The sequence below is a fragment of the Pteronotus mesoamericanus genome, unplaced genomic scaffold (genome assembly GCF_021234165.1).
Source record: "Pteronotus mesoamericanus isolate MK-2021 breed Mesoamerican mustached bat unplaced genomic scaffold, CSHL_Meso_final contig_130, whole genome shotgun sequence".
Lineage (NCBI taxonomy): Eukaryota > Metazoa > Chordata > Mammalia > Chiroptera > Mormoopidae > Pteronotus > Pteronotus mesoamericanus.
The window spans coordinates 9,767,613-9,791,233 of record NW_026555060.1 but is presented as its reverse complement, the minus strand read 5'-3'; the positions used below and the strand labels follow the sequence as shown (position 1 = coordinate 9,791,233).

General features: G+C 35.3%; 1 protein-coding gene across 7 annotated transcripts in view; it reads right to left on the bottom strand.

Moving 5' to 3' along the window:
• The window catches only part of WAC (WW domain containing adaptor with coiled-coil), a 92,181-nt gene that overhangs the window by 4,840 nt on the left and 63,720 nt on the right, over positions 1–23,621 (bottom strand). For 5 of the 7 annotated variants that reach the window (XM_054592064.1, XM_054592069.1, XM_054592052.1 and 2 more), the window contains exons 7-11: positions 22,303–22,611; positions 10,960–11,205; positions 9,124–9,246; positions 8,083–8,231; positions 1,026–1,147 (exon numbers count right to left, since the gene is read on the bottom strand). In XM_054592064.1, coding sequence (XP_054448039.1) covers positions 1,026–1,147; positions 8,083–8,231; positions 9,124–9,246; positions 10,960–11,205; positions 22,303–22,611 — 949 coding nt within the window. The remainder of the gene's footprint in view (positions 1–1,025; positions 1,148–8,082; positions 8,232–9,123; positions 9,247–10,959; positions 11,206–22,302; positions 22,612–23,621) is intronic. The other 2 variants (XM_054592080.1, XM_054592073.1) reach the window with 1 other exon arrangement.

The following is a 23,621-nucleotide window of genomic DNA, read 5'->3' as shown; positions in this document are numbered from 1 at the left end:
ATTGGACAGCAATGAATGAGTTTAGTGGCAAAATAAGACCAAAAAAAGCAACACTCTAAGATTGGTTATCTTCTTTTAAAACTATATGGTTTAGGCTAGGGTTTGGGGATATGGTGGTGAGAACCAAAAATTTAATCACCCAAGTTGATTTCCTACCTGCTTCACCAGACTTGGCTCTGAATGAATTTCAGTTATTTCCAAAAACTAAATCTCCCAAAGGATGAAGAGTTTTCATCACTGAGGATACTTAAAATAATACTGCAGCCTCTAAAGACAATTTAAAAGAAGAATTTCCCAAAAATGTTCTGAGCAATGGCAACATTGCTGGAGTAAGTAGACAGCTTCCCAAGGTGATTATTTTGAAGGGAACAACTCTCATTTGGATGTGTAAGTTCTGAAATGCTTGTTTAGAAAACAACAATAAAAAACAACAGTTGAATTATTTTGCCACCTCACAGTAAGAAATAAAAATAGGAAAATCAATAAAATGAAAATCATTTAACGTAGTATTTGTATATTAACAAAGAAAAGTGACAATACTACACAGCTCTATATGACAAGCAATCCTTACAGGGGCAGAGCTGAAGCTAATGGGTAAAGCTGACACATACCACTTGGCAATACTGGCCCAAGCTTTAGATGTGAGATTTTTGGCTTCATCAATACACTCAAATCTAAAACTGCTGTGAAGAGGTTAAAAATGATGTCTCATCTCCTACAAATAAAATATTATAAACCATGTGCCCTCTTTGTACAAGTATTACATATTGTCCCACCAAATTTAACTAAGTAAAATTCTAAAAAATGAACCAGTTCCTTCAAAATAACCCAGGCTTTGCTACTAGAGGCAACAATTTACTTGTCGCAGATCTGCCTTTGTAAATTTTTTAACACATAAAACTAAGGTTATCCATGGATTCTCCCAAGAACAAGTTCTATTACTCATACATATTTATAATATTCAAACAATGCAGCATGCCATATTAAGGAAAAAAGTAATGTTGTCTCAATACACATCAACTTACTTTGAGCGCTGAAGACTTCGAGGAGAGACAGGTTCATGACCTTGTGGTTTGTCAGCAGTTACAGGCTGCTGCTGTGTGGCTGATTGTGAAACTGGTCCTTGTTTAACTACTGGAGTAGTAACCTGAAATGTCAAAAGCTGGTGAGACAGGCTTCTATCACATTGGCAAATGGTATAGAAACTAGATAAAAGCAAAAGTCCAAACAATAAGACTTCCCAATTTTTTTTTTATTCTTCAGTGATTTTTAAGGTTACAAAGAGTTGTCAGAAACTGTTTCATAGTAAGATTAATATTAGTGATGCAGACAGACAATAGACCCCTCCATCCCAATAGAAGCCTGAAACTGCAAATAGTACCAAGTCCTATATATAGCAGGTTCTCAATGTTATTTTGGACAATAGTGTTTCATTATAAAATTGATAGAAACTTAACTCTTGTTTATATCAATTAGCTTATTGTAAAAGTGGTTTCATTATATATTGTTTTATTTCAAGTCACAGAACTGACAGTGTTAAGCAAGGGGTTAGTTATTGTATCTATTGGGTTTTTTCATATACATGTATATCTATCATAAAGTTTAATTTATAAATTAGGCATGGTAAGAAATTAATAACTAATAAAAAATAAAACAATTATAACAATGTATTGTAATAAAAATTAGGTCAATATGCTCTCTCTCTGATAACTGAGATAGCTACTAAGTGACTAAATGGGCACATAGCTTATACAGCATGGATTATGACAAAGAAATGATTCAAGTTAAGGGTGAGATGAAGTGACACAGTGCAAGACTTCATGGCACTCAGAATGATATCGAATTTAACTTCTGAATTTTTTAATTCCTGGAATTTTCATTTAATATTTTTGAACAGCAGTTTACCACAGATAATTTGAAACTGCTGACCTGGGAAGGGGGACAAATTACTTAATTGTGTAAAGTATTGTCATTTAGGCTCCCAAATTCACACACCCTTCCCCTCATCTACTTAAAGGTCATAAATACCATAAAATCTAGAGATTCAAAAAAGTAGAATGACTTTCAAAAAGTCATGTAGTTAGAAGAGAAAGTCTAGCTTTGAGGCTTGGATCTAATTTCTTTATAAAATGGCACAGGACATAAAATTGCTTTCTTAGCATACGAATGTAAGAAATGAGTTCTAATTTTGAGCCTAATTTTCTTTCCAAGACACTATACTACCTCCTCTGCTTTACAGTCCTCTGTCACATAACTTTTGGGTTAGAGAAGGTGCATACACTACAGAGGTCCCATAAGATTATAATAGAGTGAAAAATTCCTACCGATAGTGCCATCTTAGCCTGAGTGATGTCTTGGCCATCTTAAAGTCATAGCATAACACATTATATAAATATTTATCATTGTGTTGCAAATGCCTACAGTATTTAGTCCAGTAACATGCTGTACAGGTTTTACAGCCTAGGAGCTGTAGTAGAAAAGTATCTGTCACTCCAAAATATGCCTATCTGGCATAAACCTTATTTTAGACTAATTTCTTTTTCTTTTACTAGTTTTTGTTTTCTTTTAAGGTTTTATTTATTTATTTTTAGACAGAAGGCAAGGGAGAGGAAGAGAACCATCAATGTGTGGTTGCCTCTCATGCACCCCCTACTGGGGACCTAGCCTGAAACCCAGGCACGCTCCCTGACTGGGAATAGAACCAATGACCCTTTGGTTCACAGGCCAGCACTCAACCCACTGGGCCACACCAGCCAGAGCTAGTCTAATTAATTTTAAGAAGAAGAAGAAGAGGAAAAAAAAAAAAAAAAAAGACACAAGAGAAGCTCTGAAAACCAAGCAGAAGTTATGCTTCGCAGGACTGCCAGTCAGGATGGCTGCACAGGCAGACATGGCTCACCACTGCATAACCACATCAAAATTACAAATAAAATACAGAACAATCATAACTAGGAAGCACAAGGAATTGAGTTGAATCCAAGTCTGACTGCTAGAGAATTAAAAGAACCACATCCATCTAGGCTGGTAGGAGGGGCGTAGACATGGAACTAGCTGGTGCCTCACCCACATGTGGTGGGTAAAAATTCAGGAGGGATATCTTGGGAGAGAGGAGTCCTAGCCCCACACCAGGCCCCCCAGCCCAGGGTTCTAGTGCTAGGAAGATATGTCCCTACAACTACTGGCTGCAAAAACCAGCAGGGATTGAGTCAGTAGAAGAAACTATTGGAGCCCCAAGCAGTTCCCCTTAAAGAACCCACACATGGGCTCTGTATTCACCTATTCAGGCTTTTTCCCTTCTGAGCTCTGGTGCCAGGTGATAGCTTCAGGGGCACCAGTGGTTGTGCAGGGGGAGGCTGAGGTGTCCGCATCAAGGCAAGCAGAGGCCATTGTCCGTATTCTAAACAATTCCTGCCCGCCCCCGCCCCCGCCCGTCCCCTCAACAGAGCCAGCAAGCTGGTGCCATATCTGAGACTCCATCAACCTGGCTAACACTGTTTGACCTGCCTTGAAGACCCTCAGAGACTCCACCTCATCCAATTTATGGGTTCACCCAAGCTGTTTTTCCATATGAATGCCGCTGGCAGATTGAAACTTAACTCTTTGTTTATATCAATACAGTAAAAGTGGTTTCATTTTATATTGTTTTACTTCAAGTCACAGAACCAACTAACAATGTCAGCAAGGGGTTAGTTACTTTATCTATCATTTGTATTGGTCTGGTCTTGGCTCAGGCTTCACAACTTCCTTAATCCTCTCAAACAAGCAGCAACTAGCCTCAGTGAGCCCCATGCTTGGCACTAGCAGCAGCCAGCCTAGATTTAGCATGGCTTCCCTTGGAAATCTCCAAACCCAGCACAAGTAGCAGCCATCTCAGATTACTGTACAGCTCAGGCAGGGTGGCCCTGGGAAAACACAGGTGAGGGCTGACCTTGGCCTGCACTACCTGGGAAATCCCAGAGCCTACACACCCAGTGGTCTGTACCATGTGGTCTGACATGGTACAGACCACATCAGAACACCACCACCCTGCCCAAGCACAGCTGATCCTCCACAGGAGGTGGACGTTGGTGGTAAATGGTCACAAGCAATCTTTGCAGCTGACTGGCGTGGGTAAACCTGTCCCATTGACTTGTCAACAGCAACCAAGACTCAACTACAAGAGGATGGTGTATACTCAGCCCACAGGAAGGGTGCATCTCGAGTACCCAGCTTGGGGGAGAGGCTGTGCCACCAGTGGACACTACAGGATACCTAACTACAGTAGGCCACACTACCAAGACACAGAGTCATAGCAGCTCTACCTAATACATAGAAACAAACACAGGGAGGTGCCAAAATGAGGAGACAAAGAAACATGGCCCAAGTGGAAGAACACATCAAACCTCCAGAGAGAGAGAGAGAGAGAGAGCGCTAAACAAAACGTAGATAAGCAATCTATCAGATGCAAAGTTCAAAATGCTGGTTATAAGGATGCTCAAGGAACTTAGTAAGGATCTCAACTGCACAAAAAAGATCCACCCAGAAACGAAGGATACAGTAATTGAAATGAAGGACTATTTAACAGGGAAACAACAGAAGAGTGGATGAAGCCGAGAATCAAATCAATGATTTGGAACATAAGGAAGCAAAAAGCAATCAATCAGAACAAAAAGAAGAAAAAAGAATTTGAAAAAACCAAGGATAGTATAAGGAGCCTCTGGGACAACTTCAAGAGGTCCAACATAGGGGTGGTGCCAGGAGAAGAATAAGTGCAAGAAACTGAAATCTATTTGAAAAATGCGCGTACAGGCAGCACAGAGAGTACCAAACAAGATGGATGCAAAGAGGCCCACTCCAGGACACATCATAATTGAAATGCCAAAGCTTGAAGATAAAGAGAGAATCTTGAAAGAAGCAAGAGTTAAAGAAGTTAAGTTACCTATAAGGGAGTTGCCTTAAGACTGTCAGCTGATTTCTCAAAAGATATTTTACAGGCTAGAAGGGATTGGCAAAAAATTCTCAGAGTCATGAAAAGCAGGGACCTACAGCCAAGACTGCTCTACCTAGCAAAGCTATCACTGAGAATTGAAGGGCAGATCAAGAGCTTCCCAGACAAGAAAAAACTAAGGAGTTCATCATCACCAAGCCATTATTATATGAAATGTTAAAGGGACTTATTTAAGAAAAAGATAAAAACTACGAATAATATCCCTTCCCAGCGAAGCTCAGTGGATTGAGCACTGGCCTGCAAACCAAAGGGTCTCTGGTTTGATTCTCAGTCAGGGCACATTCCTGGGTTGCAGGCTGGGTCCTCACTGGGGGACATGCAAGAGGCAACCATACATGGATGCTTCTTTCCCTCTCTTTCTCCCTCCCTCCCCGGCCCTGCCTAAACATAAATAAATACAATCATTTAAAAAAAAACCCACAAAACTATGAACAATAAAATGGCAAAAAACACATATCTATCAAAAATTAAATCTAAAAAACTAAGCAAACAAGAACAGAGATAGAATTGTGGATACGGAGAGCGTTTTGATGGCTGCCAGATGGGAGGGGGGTGTGGGGGAATCGGTGAAGAGGTGAGGGAATTATGAAGTACAAATAGGTAGTTACAGAAGAGCCATGGGAATGTATAGTACAGTATAGGAAACAGAGCAGCCAAAGAACTTACATGCATAACCCATGGACAAGAACAATGGTGGGGGGATTTGCCTGAGGGAGTGAGAGTGGGGGATGCTGGGTGGAGGAGGGCAAAGGGGGAAAATCAGGACAACTGTAACATCATACTCAATAAAATATAATTTAAAAGTTAATGCTCTGTAAGAGACATATTTTCCCTTGTATATCCCTCAGTGTACCAGGAAAATGAGATGGCCATATCTACAAAAAGTCTTTATCAATGCAAAAGACAAGAAGTTAAATTTGCAAAAGCTTAGTCTTTTACTGTGCTTTTTCTGATAACCTCCCGTAACTCGATTCCCCTCACTTCCAACATCTTATGACTATACTATTACTTCTACGTCAGTAACAATAAACATCACTACATCATATGAATGTAGTTGCTTAAACTTCAAACACAAATGGAGACAAAGTATAGACTGATCCATCAGAGAATAAGTTATGGCCCACACAAAATTCAACTTGAGTGTTCATCAAAAATCTGTTACCCTATATGGATGACCAAGAGGTCCACGGTTGCCAGTGGGGGACACATACACTATTCATATTCAGATGCCACAGAGGAAACAGACAGTTCTAAAGATAAGCCTCAAATTAAGGCACAAAGGCAGATGGAACCATTTGTGATTAAATCACATCCTCTAGCATTTTTTTTTTTTAATGATTAATATTCTCCCAAACAAATCTGGATGCCCCTATTACTTCTGAATGTCAAAGAACTTGTTCTTTTATAAAGACTGATAAACTTTATTTTTAAAAATAACCCGAAAAAGTTTTTGAATGCAAAAAGCTGGTAACCATCTGCTTAAGGGATCTGAAATGCTAATTTTGATAACTGACTGTAAAACTAATACTACTGCTTATTTCACTTTTAGTCATCATTTGCTGTACTCTTGAGATACCACAATGGGATCAGTTTTAAACATTAAGAGTAAGATCTTTTTTGCTGAAATTAGTACTTTAATTCTTCTCTCTTCAAAATATAAAAAATAAGGAATCACATAATAAACTTATAACTGTAACTCAGAATTTTAAAAATCAACCTAGACCCTAAACTACGCACAAATATATGGTTGAAGGAGGGAAAGGATGAGCCAATAAGAAGACCTAAAAGCTGGCCTATCATCAATTTCAAGCTATATTTAGGTTTCAAATAAAGAAATCTTTCACAAAAATTTTGCAACAGCCCTTTGTTTTTACAACTATTAAGAATTTTCTCCTCCATTTACCATTAAGAGTAAAAAGAAAGTCACAACTTGTATATACTGACTTCCAGGTTTCTCAGTGTTTTACTGGTGGCATGCTACAAAGCAAAAAGCATTTGAGTGTGACTGGGATTTACTTATGAATTTATGGGCAAGATGCAAATGATGCAGTACAAAATTTAACTGCAGCAATGTAGGGTCCTGTTCATAATCCAGTAAGAACAGATCAGCAATTTTCTAACTGCTCTGAATCGCCATCCATGAAAGATTTTGTTTGGACCAACACAGGCATTATATAGATTAGTAAAATGGGTTCTGTATTCAAAAAGACCTCTTAAATTCTGACTCCACTACATGAACTAGATTTACCTAAAGGCTTGACTTTTGTAACTATTAATTCAGGAAAATAGTTGATTCCTGTGATACGAAAGTTAAATCTAATACATATAAAACTCTTAGCACTGACTCATGACTAAAATGGTAAGTATGGGGAAAAAGACATGTAAGACATATTACATCTTCTCAAGTTTGAAAATTCTACAAATATTAAGACTCAATACACCCTTCTTTATCTTGCTCTCCATGTCATTCTGTTCAACATTGTTTCATGATACAATTGATAGAAATTTAACTCTTGTTTATCTCAATTAGCCTACAGTAAAAGTGGTTTCATTGTATGTTGTTTTGCCTCAAGTCACAGAACCAATCAATGGTGTTAAGTAAAGACTTAGTCACTGTATATACTATTTTTTCCCCTATACATGCATATCTATAATACAGTTTAATTTATAAATTAAGCATGGTAAGAAATTAACTAATAATAAAATAGAATTGTAACGATATACTGTAATAAAAGTTATGTCAATGCTCTCTCTATGATAACTGAGATGGCTATAAGTGACTAAATGGGCAGGCAGCTTATACAGCATGGATATACTGGACAAAGAAATGATTCAAGCCCAGGGTGGGATGAAACAAGATAATATGAGATACCTTCATAGCAACCAAAAGAAGAATCAGTGCATAAAAGTGGCACAGATACAACGCTCTCCTCCATCCTAAAATTAATTGAGTCTAACTTGCACTTATTCGCACTTATCTGTTCTTCATCACTTCATTCTTCCTAGGCTTTTCTTATACAGATTCGAAAGGATTAAATTTGTTTTTATCAAAAGCAAGTGGTTTATTTTCTAAATTGCCCTCAAAGACAACATACCTTTGGTTGTGATGAAACAGGAGGAGTACTAATCAAAGGTTTGATAGGAACTGTGTTGGTTTGAGGTGTGCTTATTCTCGGAGACACATAGGATCTTGGGGATGATGCATCAGACGTTAAAGACATTGGAGACTGATTAGATGGCTGGGCTGAAAAAAATGAAGCAGTTAATTACAAATAAACCAAAAACTGTTGTAATATATGTGGAGGAGATCTCTGCATCTCTCCATGCACTTCTCCCCGCCCCCAAGAAAACACTTAACTGAAAAAATGAGAATGTGGGATACTCACTGGGGCCATGCTGACTTAAAAAAATGTGTTATAGGCAAGTGCACATCCCGTGTGGCCTCTCTCTAGACTAGAGCAAGAAGGGAAGCCTGAACCTACTGTCATATGGAAGGCATCCTCACTGTCCTTATTTCTTCATCTACATTCACACCCAGTTTCCCCCTTAGTCTCCTAGTCTTCATTGTTATAATTCAATTTTACACTGGTTATTCCTGCTCGCTTTACCAGCTTTCTGAACTGGGGCTGGGGGAGAAGTAACTCTTACATTTCTCTCTTGTTCTTGTATGTTATCTCTTTCCACTGAATACTTTCATGGAAAAGAGGGATAGCTATTTCAGGCAGAACTTGAGCATTTCTGTATCCATCTAATCATCTGGTTTTAGTCAAAAACCATCTAACATCAACCTGAACCATGGGCCAACTCTTAAAATATACTCAGTGTTTCACAAAGATTTGAGGGCGTATCATAATTTACTTTCACCTCTGGAGTAAAGTATCTCATCAACAATTTAAACTCAGCATGAAATATTTACTATATTACAGATTTGATGGTAATATTATAAGATGCCAAAGCTTGCTTCATCTAAAAGAAAAAGTAAATAAAAATATTACTGTATGTAGTGGTGGTAAAAAAAAAAATCAAGCATGAAATAAAACCATTATTGTAGCAAATCAGCTTCAAAGACTAAAAAAATTGCTAATAATCCCCTGAAGTCAAGATACAATGCTAAAGATATCTAAGAATATGAATACCTTGTGTAGAGAGCTGAGCAGCTTGAGAAATCAGAGAGGTTATGTTGAAAGCTGATGGTCCAGCAGTAAGAAATTTATGAATTATAGACTGCAATGAAGCTTGTGTCACAGCTGCTGTAAGAACTAAAAACAAACTTTATCTTAAATTCAAATAAAACACAAAGGCATATCTGGCATTAGTAACCAATTGAAAATTCGAAAAGAATCCCCCCAAAACTGGAGTGTTTCAAACTAGAACTCTCAAAATAAAAAGTCTGGAAGATAGGGGTAATATAAAGGGTTTAGAGATGTGAAAGGATCTGAGGCAGAGGACAAGAAATTTGACAGGTTTATAGTATGGGAAAAGAGTAGAGTTCCTTTACACTAAAATTCAGGTGTTCAGTTCAAGAAAATTCCTCTTTGAGACTTTTTTAAAAACAGGAGTATTTTAGGAGTATTCACTGACACTTCTGATTATACCACAAACCTATCCACATACAGTTAAATTACTTAGCATACCACTTAGAATTAACTGGATAAATGGTAGCTATTTAATGAGACTTTTTTCTCCAGACAAGCTGACCACTTAAACCCTACATCAACACTCACACCAACAATCTTCTAAAAATGGGTATTAAATCATATTAAAAAGCTGGGTACTTAAGAAACTCATGTTTTTCAAAGCATAAAAGCTTTTATTATTGACATTTTCTTATGCTATTATTTCTTCAAACTGTTTACAAGCTCCACTATGCTTAGTAAAAAGTTCACCTATCAAACAAAAGAATGGCCCTGGCTGGTGTGGCTCAGTTGGTTGGAGCATTGTCCCATAACCAAAGTTTGAGAGTTCAATTCCCAGTCAGGGAATTGAACATGCCTAGGTTGCAGGTTAGGTCCCTGGTCCAGACGCATGTGATCCCCAGTCTGGGAGTATACAAGAAGCAACCAATTGGTGCTTCTCTCTTGCATCGATGTTATTCTCTCTCCCTTCCTCTCTAAAAAGCAATGGAAAAATGTCCTTGTGCGAGGGGGAGGGGGGGGAGGGAGAGAGAGAGAGAAAATATGGCATAGTCACCTTAGAGAATAAAGTCAAAATACAGAAAAGCTGAGGACAATGAGAACAGAAGATTAATGATCAACTAGTCTGAGATAGCTCCATTTTTAATAGAAAGGAAGAACTTAACCAATTAACACTACTGTTAAATGTATTATGTAAAATTGTACAGAAATAAAAAATTTTGCAAGGTTTTTAGGGCTTAATATCTGAATCTGAATGGTTTACAAATTAAAACTACATAGACTTTCATCCAGACTTCTTTGAGACCACTGCCTAAAAACTTTAGTATACTGAAAAGCAAAGCTGGAATTAATAATGCAATTAACTAGGAAAAAGAACAAAATGTTACTCATTACTTCCCTTCGCAAAATTTTGTCAAGTATTATAACAAGGAATTAACTGAATTCCTACTTTTTTTAGTAATTAGTCTATTTATAATCCAAATAATCATCCATATACAGGAAGTTTTAAAAAAACAAAGAAATCAAGTGTTTTGTATCAATTTTAGCAAATGCTCTTTACTTTGTTTTTACTTAAAACAAAATTTACCATACACATTAAGCAAAAAGAACAGCTACTAGGTAGATGGTGAATCTTGCAAAATACACAGAAAGTCCAACTGCGAATTCAACTACAATACCAAAGGCATTAAACTACAGGAGATATAGATTTAAAAAAATGAAGTACAAATGTGAATTGCAAAATGAAACACAGACCATTCCTAAAATGGGGGTTTTGCAAATTACATAATTTTACACAAAGCAAGTGGGTTTTTAAAAATTATTAGTACAAAAATTTACCTTCATTTATTTTGGATATGTCCACATTAGAATTATTAAGTTGCAGTGTAGCTTGCAAAGCAGGAAGCAACTGTCTAAGAAGATTTGGATCCTGAAGTAATGGAGGTATTGGTGACTGTGGAACAGGAGAAACAGGGATTGCTGAAGCAGATGTTGGAGGTGCAGATGTGGGATTCAGTCCAGAGGAAGAAGACGTGGAAGGAGTTGTGCAAGAATGTGATACAGATTTCTCTCCTGACATAGATTCTAAATAAACAGGAAATAATAAGGCTGAAAAAAATTACCTGAATAGAGGAAACTGGAATCAATATCAAACAAGTAACTTCCATTGTTCAAGGCACTCAACACAAGTAATGTCATTTAATCTTTACAAGTGTGCACACAGAAGAGCCTCAGTAAATATGACTAGAACAGAAAGGCAGGCATTTTTATGTCTCAAATTTATTGGTGAGAAAACTGAAGATTACATAGCTTGCCTGAAGTCACAAAACCTAGTAAAGCAAGTGATTCGACCATACTCAGGCCTGATTCTGAAAGTACCATACTATTAACAATGCTGTTTTAAACACATTTGTGTATTAACTACACATTCAAATAAGCTTCCATTAGGATAAAGGGACAATGCAATTCTCCTGTTGTACGCCTGATAAAATAACAAGATGAAAATATTTATGACCACGATAAGAGCCTACCTAAATACAAAAAAGGCCTTAATACAAATTAGTATAGGCATCATGGTGAGCAACCCCAGAATGAGCGAAGGATACAATTAGTCGTGTGCCTTGCCAGATACAAAAAAATTATTTAAAACAAAACCAAATTAAGGTAAATTTAAACTCTGTATATATATTTAAGTTTTCAGAACTAGTAGAGGAATATATAGGAAGATCTCTGACATCAGGAAGCAGAAATTTAGAAAAAGCAACACAATTACATCAAACATACTGGTACCCAAAATATTTTAAGGAATTCCTATAAATCATAAAGGACAAACTACAAAATAGAAACATAAAAAGGCATTTCACGGAAGAAATTTGAATGGCTTAAAAAACTGCAGAAGATGCTCAACCTCATTGATAATCAGGAAAATGCAAATTAAAAGTAACAGGGTATCCTTTTACATTCACAAGACTGACAAAAATTTAAAAGCCTGACAATGTCAAATGTTCACAAGAGTTAAGGAACACTTCACATTTCTGGTGGAGTCGAGACTGATATAACCAAATTGGAAAGTAATAATTAGGCATTATCTAGAAAAACTGGAGAAGCACACACTTCATGACCCAGTAATTCCTCTTAGGTGAACTCTGATGTACATAAATCAGAAGAAATATTCAACAATTTTTACCATAGTTATTATGTTTGTTTTATTTTATCACAAAACTAGGAACAAGCAAATGTCCACTAGCAGGAAAATAAACACAAACTGGTGTTTTCATACCATGGAATTTTACTAATACAATGACTATCACGGAGGAAAAAGAACAGTAGAAACAGAGACCTTATTATGGGTAACAACATTAAGACTGGACTACTCAAGATGTCCATACGTATTCTCTTACAATATTGTTCTAAAGGCTAAATGTGACGATTTGTACTCTTTCTCACTGCCTGTCTGCTACCATCATTGGCCACATGCACACACTACCAGGGTGGAGGCCTGTCCCAGTGGCCTCCACCTACCACAACGTCCCCACCTCGTTGAAACTGATGTCTGACAACCTGAAGGAGCGCATCTACAAACTGGCCAAGCAGGGAATGATTCCCTCACAAACTGGTGTGATCCTGAGAGACTCACATAGCACCATGCAAGAGTGTTTTGACAGGCAATACAATCTTGAGAATTCTTAAGTCGAAGGACTTGGCTCCTGATCTTCCTGAGGATCTCTACCATTTAATTAAGGAAGCTGTTGCTGTTTGAAAGCATCTTGAGAGGAAGAGAAAGGATAAGTTCACTAAATTACATCTGATTCTGACTGAGAGCTATATTCACTGGCTGGCTTGATATTACAAGATCAAAAGAGTCCTCCCCTCAGCTGGAAAACAAATCATCCACAGCCTCTGCCCTGGTAGCATAAAATGCCGATGTATTCAAGCAATAAAATCATTGTTTAACTAGGAAAAAAAGTTTGCTAAACCATCTTTAATTTCTCATATACATAAATTTCTTGAAGATTTTTAGCACATGTAGATTATATAACTGACTTAAGACTGCTATTATGATGTACATTTAAGGCACACTGTATTTGAATATTACACTGCTACGTAGTAACTGTAAATCTTCATTTCCAATTCTAGAAACTAAACATTCATTAATCTTCATGTCCCCAGAAAAGCCAGAATTACTAGCAAGCTTACTGAATATGGACTCCTCTATCAACCTTTTTATAACGCCACTGTAGTGGTCAAAAGACCTAGGGGGTAACAGCTTTAAAATACAGACTTCAAGGTGTATTGATCAATTATGATCAAGTCAAAATGCCTAAGGCATTTTAATTTTTGTAAGACAAACATTTTAAAAATCTGTATGTCTAGCAGACTGCCTATGATTTTAACTTTGCTGTTTTAGATTCATACAGGGCTTGGTGAAAGTAGATTTACAGTTGTATTCTTGTATTATTATTCATTGCATTATTCTCCATAGGAAAAACTGTAAAGCTACTTTTGCCAATGCCTATAAATAAGTATAAAGAAACTTCAGTAAGATTTTCCCTTTGAAAACCAGCTGTCAGTTTTACAGTTTATGGGACAATTACAGACTACAGTAGCAGTCTTCTCCAAATCATATCTTTAAGATTCAGTTTAGGAAACACATAGCTTAAGGGCATCTTGATTAATGTTTAGAACAAAGCAAGTTCTATATTTTTACTTCCTGCACGAACTGGTAATCACATCCCTCTGAAATGATCCTTATTTGATTGTTACTTTTACTGTGGTTTTCCTCTGCTTTTAATGTCAGGAGTTAGAGACAAAGGTGTGAGCTGTTTTCAAATTTGTTTTGGTGCTGCTAAATCTATCCACAGGTTTGAAAAACTAAAACAGGCTTGAAAATTCTTCAGTGCTGTCCTTCAATCCAAGAAAATAAAAAGCGAATGCGTATCACACCATTAGAAAAATGAAAATAAAGTAACAAAAACTAAACATCCTTCACTTCTAACTTTACTGTTTATTTATGGTGAGGATAGAGATCTTTTACAGTTTTATGAGAAAATATTATTGACGAATAAAGTTTGAAAACTGGATGGTATTACTTAATACTTAGGGGACCATGGAGCAAGAGGCATCTCTAAAGGCAAGAATTTCTCTATTAAAAAGTTATTTTGCATACCAACAGAGTTCTTATCAGGATCACCTGTAAAGTTAAAATGAAAAAGAAAATGATACCAGCACTCCACCCCAGATCTAATGAACCTGGTGAGGCCCAAGTATATGTTGAACTTATAAAAGTTCTCTGGGTGATTCTAGCATCCCTTGCTGGTTATGGGGGGGAAAAAATAGGTTAGAGAACTTCCAAGGGTTCTTTTAACACTTTAAAAACAAAAACAATACCAAAACAAACAAAAACATAGCACAAACCTGGAGAACTGAGTAAAGAAAGGGCTAAAATCAAAGACAGTAAAGCTACTTTCCTGGTAGGTCTTCAGCATGCTATTTTCACACTACTTTAAAGAATAGCACCTTTCAACTCCATACAAATCTCTTCCAATGCATGTTACATGTTAAACATTTTAAATATTATTTGCCTCAATCTATAATTTAGAATAACTTATTGGGTTTAATAATATAGATTTAAAACGCTATTATAAAAGCAGTCTTAGTTTTATCATTAAAATATAAAGGAAAGTATCAGTTGTGTGCCCCTTGTCTCTGCTCAGAATGCTCTAACACAGACCTATGGTATTAACCAGCATTTGCTACATAGCATAGCATCAGTTAGAACATGAACTCCTTCAGAAGAGGAACTTGGCTTTATCTTGTAGCCCTGGTAGAAAAAATAGGGCTTGGCACCAAGATAGTATCAACACTTATTTGACTGGATGCTCTGAATCTGCAATTAAAGATTGGTCTAGGTGCACATATATGTGCTCTCTCTAGGTTTAAAATTTGTGGTAATGGGGAGAAACGTCTAATGTTGCCATAAATAAGTGACAAGCAGACAGCAGCTCGCTTTATGCTATTTTCATAAAGCTGAGTTAACACTATAGAGTCTTAAGAGACTAATTACACTAATTTAGACTTATTTTAAATATAAAACAAAATACACAATCACTTTTTTATACACAAAGGCAATAAAACTACTTTTCAGAACAAGTGAACACTCAGTTGAGTGTTTTTCTACACATTTAATTTTGACTAACATTTCTATTTTTCTGAAACTTAAATCTGGACTCTAATCTTTTAGGGTAGTGCTAATATTTAATAACATGTTTTCACAGATTTGTATCAAACTAAACAAAGAAAAAATCTGAATATTTGGAAATAGTTACCTAAAGACAAAAAAACAAATTTACATAAGAGCCAATGGACTCTTCTTTTTAAGAATATTAGCCTTTAGTTAGTCTTCAAGGAACCTGTATTACTTTAAATATATTTTGTTCAGTCTTTGGCAATAGAATGGTATTTCTTGTCTTTTAGCTCTAGCATTTTTATTTTGTATGTGCATGCCTATGATCTTTTTAAGGATAATGATCTCTTCCTAAGCTATTTTAAATTCAAATGAACTAAGTCACTTTGCCACCTATTTATTTCTATGACTTGTAGACCTCTAACCAATTCTTCGATATGGGCCATAAGTATGCTATCCTTTGATTTTACTTTAAATTGTGTATATTTGTCTTGATAAAACTTTTCCCTCATGCTTATAACTAAACATTGTTCATTTTTATTTCCAATTTTTACCAGTAGGGGAAGTAACCTACCAAAGACTAGACTTCCCAGAGAAATAATGTTATTAATACCCTAACTTTTTAAGGTTTAAAGTAGTATCATTTACCTTTTTAAAATTATAAGCACCCTTTCAAAACACCCGAGAGCATAAACCGAAGTCTAAACTCATTTCTGACCTACATTTTTGTTATGTCAAATAAGTCCTTTGAGATCTACCATCTGAAGAGCCATTAGATCTGAAACGATACTGCATGGAAATAGTAAAAGGTACTAATTACATTTCTAATTATTAATTTCCTATGATGTTCTGACAGTTGTTTTCATAATACTGAACAGGACATGTGAACAAAGCTCAAACTAGTAGCACAAGATAGTCTGCTTGTTCTATTTTCTAACAATTTTGTTAACACAGAAGAGTACAACATGGGGACGTTATAAAAGCAAAACAATCTATTATTGGAAAAAATGTAAGATAGCTAAGTGACCACACCTGTTATATAACCTGTGCCTTTCATTTTATTTTTAATTCTATATATTTACAAATGTACATAGTGTTATTTTATATAAATTTATATATATTTATAATATATAAAATGTATATTTATATATTATATATTAAATATAACATATATTTAATAAATATATAATTACATAGATTTATATATTATTTAATAAAAAATAGTGATTTTATAAAGATACTATTTTTTTAACTTGATTTCTTCATTCAACTGAAAAAAATCCTCTTGCTAATACAAAGGATGAGCATATTTTAAAACTTTTGACAGATGTTGTTATACTAAATACACCAACTGTGTTTCCCACATTAAAGCTGTCGCTAATTTTCAGGGTGAAAAATTTCATTTTAATTTTTTTATTTTAATCTTACTGTCCAATATATATTGGTAACTGCTCTATTGAAATTTTTTATACTGGTGAAATATGTAACACAATTTACCATTTTAACCATTTCTAGGTTTATAATTCAGTAGCATTAAGAACATTAATCATTTTAGACACTTTCTACTCAATTAAACAGGAGCTCCCCATCTCTCTAGCTTCTAGTAGCACTATTTTACTTTCTGTCTCTCTGAATTTGCCCATTCTAGGTACCTCCTATAAGTAAAATCAAACAATATTTGTCCTGTTGTGTCAGGCTTATTTCACTTAGCATAGAGTGTTTTGATTATAAATGGGTGCTGTACCTGGCTTTTTCTGATTTGAGATGATCATGTGGTTTTTGTCTTGTCTTTTATTTATGTATCACTTTTATTGACTTGCGTATATTGAACCATCCCTGCATCCCTGGGATGAATCCCACTTTTTCAAGGTTCATCCATGTCGCATGCAGCATGCACCAGAATGTCACTCCTTTTTAAGACTGGGTAATATTGCATTTATTGTAATTTAGTTATCTGTTGATGGACACTTGGACTGTTCCCACTTTTTCGTTATTATGAATACTGCTGCTGTGACATGATGTATAAATACCTGTTTGATTCCCTGGCTTTTAATTCCTTTGGTTAAATACCAAGGCACAGAATTACTGGATCCTATAATAAAATTCTGTTTCACTTTTTGATGAACTGTTAGGATTCCACAGCAGCTGTTGCCATTTTGCAGTCCTACTTGCAATGCATATAGGTTCCAATTTCTCCATATCTTCAAAAACACTTGTTCTTTTCCATTGCTGTTTCTATTAGAGCCATCCTAATAGGTGTGAACTGGTATTTCATTGTGGACTTGATTTGCTTTCCCCAATGATTAATGATGCTGAGGACCTTTTCATGTGCTTACTGACTATTAGAATATCTTTTTTGGATAAATGAGTATTCAAGTCTTTTGCTAGTTTTGAACTTGTTTGCTTCATTGTTACTGAGTTACAGGATTTTATATATTTTGGATATCAATCACTTATCAGGTATATGATTTACAAATACTTCCTCCCCTTCTGTGGATTGTCTTTTCAATGGTGAGTGTCCTGTCATGAACAAAAGTTTTAAATTCTGATGAAGTCCAATTTATCTATTTTCTTCTTTTAAGTTGCCTGTGTTTTTGCTGTCACATCAAAGACATTACTAGTGATGTCATGAAGGTTTTTCCATTTTCTTCTAAAAGTTTTATAGTTTTAGCTCCTAAGTTCAGGTCTCTGATCCATTTTGAGTTAATTTTTGTGATTATAAGGCAAAGCTGGCAAGTTAAAGTTCCTTTTCTGTAACTGTTCATATCCTTTGCTCATTTTTTATTGGATTATCTTTTCCATACTGCTTTAATTCTTAATGTACTACTATATACATTACAAGTAGTTCATCCAAGTTTGATATTCAGCTTTCAACCTTTGTTTATTATCTCTGTCATAGAGAAGTTTTAAATGTCTTATGTGATCATATCTGTCAACTTTTTAAGGCAAAATGCCTTTTTGGGTCTTGATTAAAAAGACCTTCCCTAACCCTCAAGTTACTGACTAAAACATATTAAATTCCTCCACTTACATATTCACTTACTCAACAATATTTGAGTAACTTTATGGCCAATCTTTCTAATTTTTCACAAGTATTTAGTAATCGAAAAAATTACTTTAAAGCAAAGAAACACATGGCTAAATGTGACTCACTATAGGCAGTTAATGACCTTGTATGTCAGCTGTAAAGGGATACTGCCAACACATATTGAGGTCTGCAGGGTCATTAGTATTTCACCCAGTCTACAAAAAGCATCAAAACACAAAAGGAAAGTTTATTACAGTGACTAACTCACACACCTCATATTAATGAATGAATAATCATCCCTTCCATTAGATGAAAACTATGGAACCAACTGAGTATTAGACATGCTCATCTTCTAAGAGATATCTTGAGGTCAGTGTATAGGTCTGCTTCTGTGGTCACGGTGTTTACTTTTCAAACTTATCTATGGTAATAAATTATAAGAAAGTTGTCAGTTAGGGTCATTAAACTCTAACTGATACTTATTTGGCCAAAGCAAAGAAAAAGGACCCATGTCTTACGCCTATTTTATCATTTCACAAATCTGGAAGGGAGAGTGGAGTTAGGACCAGGTTATAGAACAGACAAGGGGGTGTTAACTGACAAAAAAATCAGTTTTAGATATTTTAAGCACATCAATTTGTTATTTTATTATATGGTTGTCCAATGAGTTAATCTTGCCAATAGATATTCAAATGTTACCCTAACAGATTTAAACCTAGAAGGAAATATCTGACTCCCTCCTTGTTTCACCCTACCCAACAAAAGAATTGCTCTCTGCAAAACCAGAGTTTCATAGCTTCTTCACACTTGTGTCCCTTTAAGCAAGGACAGATTTTCTCAAAAGACACACTGGCATTAAACAGATCTAAATCTGCTGCTGGCATCCTTTAATTACATACACAACACATATAGTTTTCTTCTTTTTCTCCAAACACATTTTTAAAATCATTACCAATGCAGATGTTTCCCACAACTCTGAACACTCATTACCATTCTTTCTGTTATTTATCCATCTACAATACATATTTACTAATTGCCTATTATTTGTTAAGCACTATGGATAGATCAGTGGTTAAGAAAGATTCTGCTCTTATGTAATTAAACACAGCAACCTACTGTTGACATCCTTAGATAGAGCTTAACCACTCTATTAGCAATTAAGACCAAAGGATCAATTTTATTTGACCCATCAACCTCTTCATATAAACTGCTAAGGAAAATCCAAACAAGGAAATCACTACACTGACAGAGTCAAGAGGAAGCTTAATTTAAATAACATAAATGTCTCCACTGAGGAAAAAATTATGCGTTTCAAGTTAATGGGCACTTCACATATAAGAAGTACTTGGAAAGACTGTGCAATTTTCCCTATATAAATCGGCAATTTCAAGGTAACTGAGTTTTTTCCTATAAGTTTAATACAATTATATATAAAAATTTTATGTAAAGTTTGTTTTTAGCAAACATTTTGTAGAATTTAAACTTAAATCACCTGTGACTTGTTAGAAACTACTGGAGTCTAAGTTAATGAAGATTTTTGGGTCTTTTCATTATGGTTTCATGAAAAGATGGATTTTGAAGAAGTTGCCTCTAGTACCATGCATTTAGACTGTGGCAATGTTCAGGCTCTTCATAGCTAAGAGGATAATACCTTCTCTCTCACAATGCTGTCTTAAGGAATAAATTAAAAAATATATAGAATTCTTAGCACCAAGTGTGGTACACAGCTAATTTTTAAGTTTTCCAGGCATGGTGCTTGAAGCATGGAGAGCAGGAGGGTGGAAGGTGAACAAAGTACAAATGCAATAAAACATAACATCTAACTCTAAAACGACATATCACCTAATTGAAGGAATTAAAATCATAATGTAATAAATGCTATTAATAAACAAAATTACAAAGTATTTGAGAAACAGACTGGGAGAGGTTAACTAATGCTGAGAAAGAACCAAAGGACATTAGAGCTGGCTTTTAAACAAAGAGTACGGAGTTCAATAGAATGGGAATAGAAGAACTATGTCTTTTCAGCAAAGGCTCAAAACATGAAATGGGAACATAATATGCCCTAAGAAATGTACAAATTTGTATTAAGAGAATTACAGGAAACCTAAGAATGGAATGCTGGAGGTCATGCTAGTAAGACAGACTGCAGCCAGACTGCCAAGTACTTGCTTTAGCCTTACTATGAAGTATAAACTTTATCCTTTGGATAATGGAAAGCCATTAGAAAATGTAAAACAAGTAAGTGATATCCAAACTAAATTTTATAATGATGCCACCATAAGAAGACAGAGTGGGTAATAAGAAGCGGAGCAGTAATCAGGTTAGTTCAGGAGAGATAACATGATTTTCAATAATGGCACCACATGAACAAGAAAAATAATATACAACAAAAAGATACAGGAGGATGAATCCAAGATCTGTCAGTGGGTGGGTAGAGGGAGGTAGGCAAAAATGTTGAAGAACAAGGAAGAGATGCAGGGAATAGTGTTGTCACTTACTGAGAGCCTAAGAATAAACTGCAGGAAAAGGGAGGAATTTGATACACACTGTATCCTGAGGAGATGTAGCAAATACCAAGTGCTTATAAGAAGGAAAGGATACATGTGAGTTAGAAATAACAATCTGAGAGTCACTTATATAGACAAGGTAGTTACAAGAATGACTGTCCAGCAAAAAGAAAATGTTGAGCAAGAAACACACACATACACTCTCACCCTCTCCCTTTCCCTCTCTCAAGGACTGAATGCTATTGATATCTAAGGGGCAAGAAAATAACAACTAGAAAGTTAAGAATAGTATCTCAGAAGACAGGGAAGGAAGGAATTACAAAAAGTGTTAAAATGAACAAGAGGTAAAAATCAGGTAAAACTTTTTAACAAACAAGAAACCATAACCTCCTTTAGAAAGTACTATCACATTAACAGTTAACTGCATTCAGTTTTCATCCCGCAAGAAGAAACTGTAATGTTAATTCTGCATTTGTGTAAATATGACTCACACGCCTATCCTTAGTCCTCAAGAGGGGCTCTAGAAAGGGAAAACATTAGGCATGGGATGGAGGACAGGAGAGGACAGCTAAGATGTAGCCTGAGATACACATGTGGCTGGACATCATTATGTCCATACAGCATCCCCTAAACCCTTAAGACTTTTAAAAGTTCCTTGGCATTTACTAATGCAAATCTGCCAATTAGTCTGCTAATGGGGTCTACCCACAATAGTTTATCTATGTACTTACTGTCTTTTTCATTTCCTTAGTTTCTTAAAATATACTATAAAGCACAAGTTTAGGACTGTGAGTGGTCTAGGTAAACACACTTATCACATTACTCTGCTTTTGTTTGCATGTTACCTCCCAAGCAGTAGTTGTCACAATTTTTCTCTAACTTTTTTCAACATGGTATGGTTATTAGCACCAGGTTGAAGAATCCCAGTTTGGGTTGCAAAATGTAATTTCTATTCTTCAGACATGAAGACTCTTTATCTTGTGGCCCATGACTCAGTTTCCTAATTCACAAACTGAAACCAATAGTTGAGTATTATATAAAAATGACAAGTTTTTAAAATGTCTCTGTTCATAATAAATTTTAATTAATAGGAAATTGAGACAATTCCTCAACTAAACCATCAAGACAATTATCACAAAAACCAAAAATTACACAAATATGAAGGGACAGTCATTTGGCTTTGATAAGTTATTCAAACCATTACTAAGTGTTATAAATTAAATACTGATCTTCAAAGTGTCAAAGGCAAAAAACAGTTATGAGGCTTCATGATTAAAAATTAAAAGAAAAAGCCAAATCTGGCCAAGTCTAGACCTGTATCTATGCAGTAACATTCTAAAAGACTTCAAAAAAGAATTTGTAATTAAGAGTCTTATTTAAGCTAATGGAAATAATGTAATATAATCAGAAACTCAGAAACTATAGTTCAACGTGCAGTATATCTAGTAATAATGGCATACCTTTTCTTTCTGTTTTCTGTGCAGGGACAGAAGATGTGAGTGTAGGCAGTTTTGATAAAGTAGATGCTCCATTAGCATCAAATGATTTCTTTGGCTGGTGATCAGACTGTAGCGTAAATTGACTAGAAGGAACAGTGCTTGGGGTAGCAGTTGGATGAACCACTGGTTTGATGGGGTGCTGTACTGGCGTAGAACTACTGTGAGTCTCTGCTCTTGGCAGTCTGTAGTCTCTGTCATTGTGTCTGCTTGTTTGAGACAAAATATTCTGTGGGAGCAAACTACTGGCATCACTGGAATGCTTGTCTTCCACTTTAGTTCACAGTTCGAAAAAAGAGATGTTGGAATGACGGAAGGGGGAAGAAAAAAGATTACGTTAGAATCCTGTCTTGAACATCAGCTAATTTAGCAACATACTAGTACTTTTAATAAAACTGCAAGCCTAGTTAGTATCTGCAGTTTTATTACTAGCATATAAATACCTAAATACGGGAAGAATTTTGCTCACCTATAAATAGCTACACTCACATTTCCAGTGGGCTAATACTTTCTGGGGATTCTTTAGAACCACACTATTCTTCAAACAAAACTTTTTTTTAAAAAATCAATATATGGAGTTATAGCATTTTACTCAAGTAAAATAGTGTTTAATATTTTAAAAATTTAAAAAAAAGGTCCATTCTTTTAAAATATAGATCTTAGATTCTAATAATTAATTTGAATTATTCACAATAATTCAACTGCAAATGTTGAATTATTGGCTTTATTAGCCTGATCTTTCTGAAGTAACTAATTAGTGGGGTCTACAGTAGCTTGTGCTAGGGCTTAACTGACCTAATTTTGTGATGACTGAATTTGTAATGAACTGTGCATTCAGTAAGCAAATGAATTAATATTAATAATGCTAACAAATACTAAAATTAGTTATAAAATTAAGTTATAGGTAATACTATCTGAAAATAGAAGCCCTACATCCACAGCATAGTAAAAAATCTATTTGCTATTAGTCACTTTAAAGACAGATCCTCTTCCAATTTAATGCCACAAAAAAATATTTTAAATTCAGAAATAAGTACTTTTGCCTCCCCAAAGAATATAAAAGATAGGAAAAGTCAATCATGGTAACAAAAGTTACATTTATCAAAAAATCTCTAGCCTAAATTACAACAGTCTAATCAGTACTAAAGAATTAAACAGTATGTTTTATGCTTCCAAGTACAGAAACATCTTAAAATGAAAGCACATTCTACATAGGGATAGTATTACCAGAGGATGCCCTCGATGTTGAGTATCGTATTGTTTTTTCCAATTCACATTCCTCC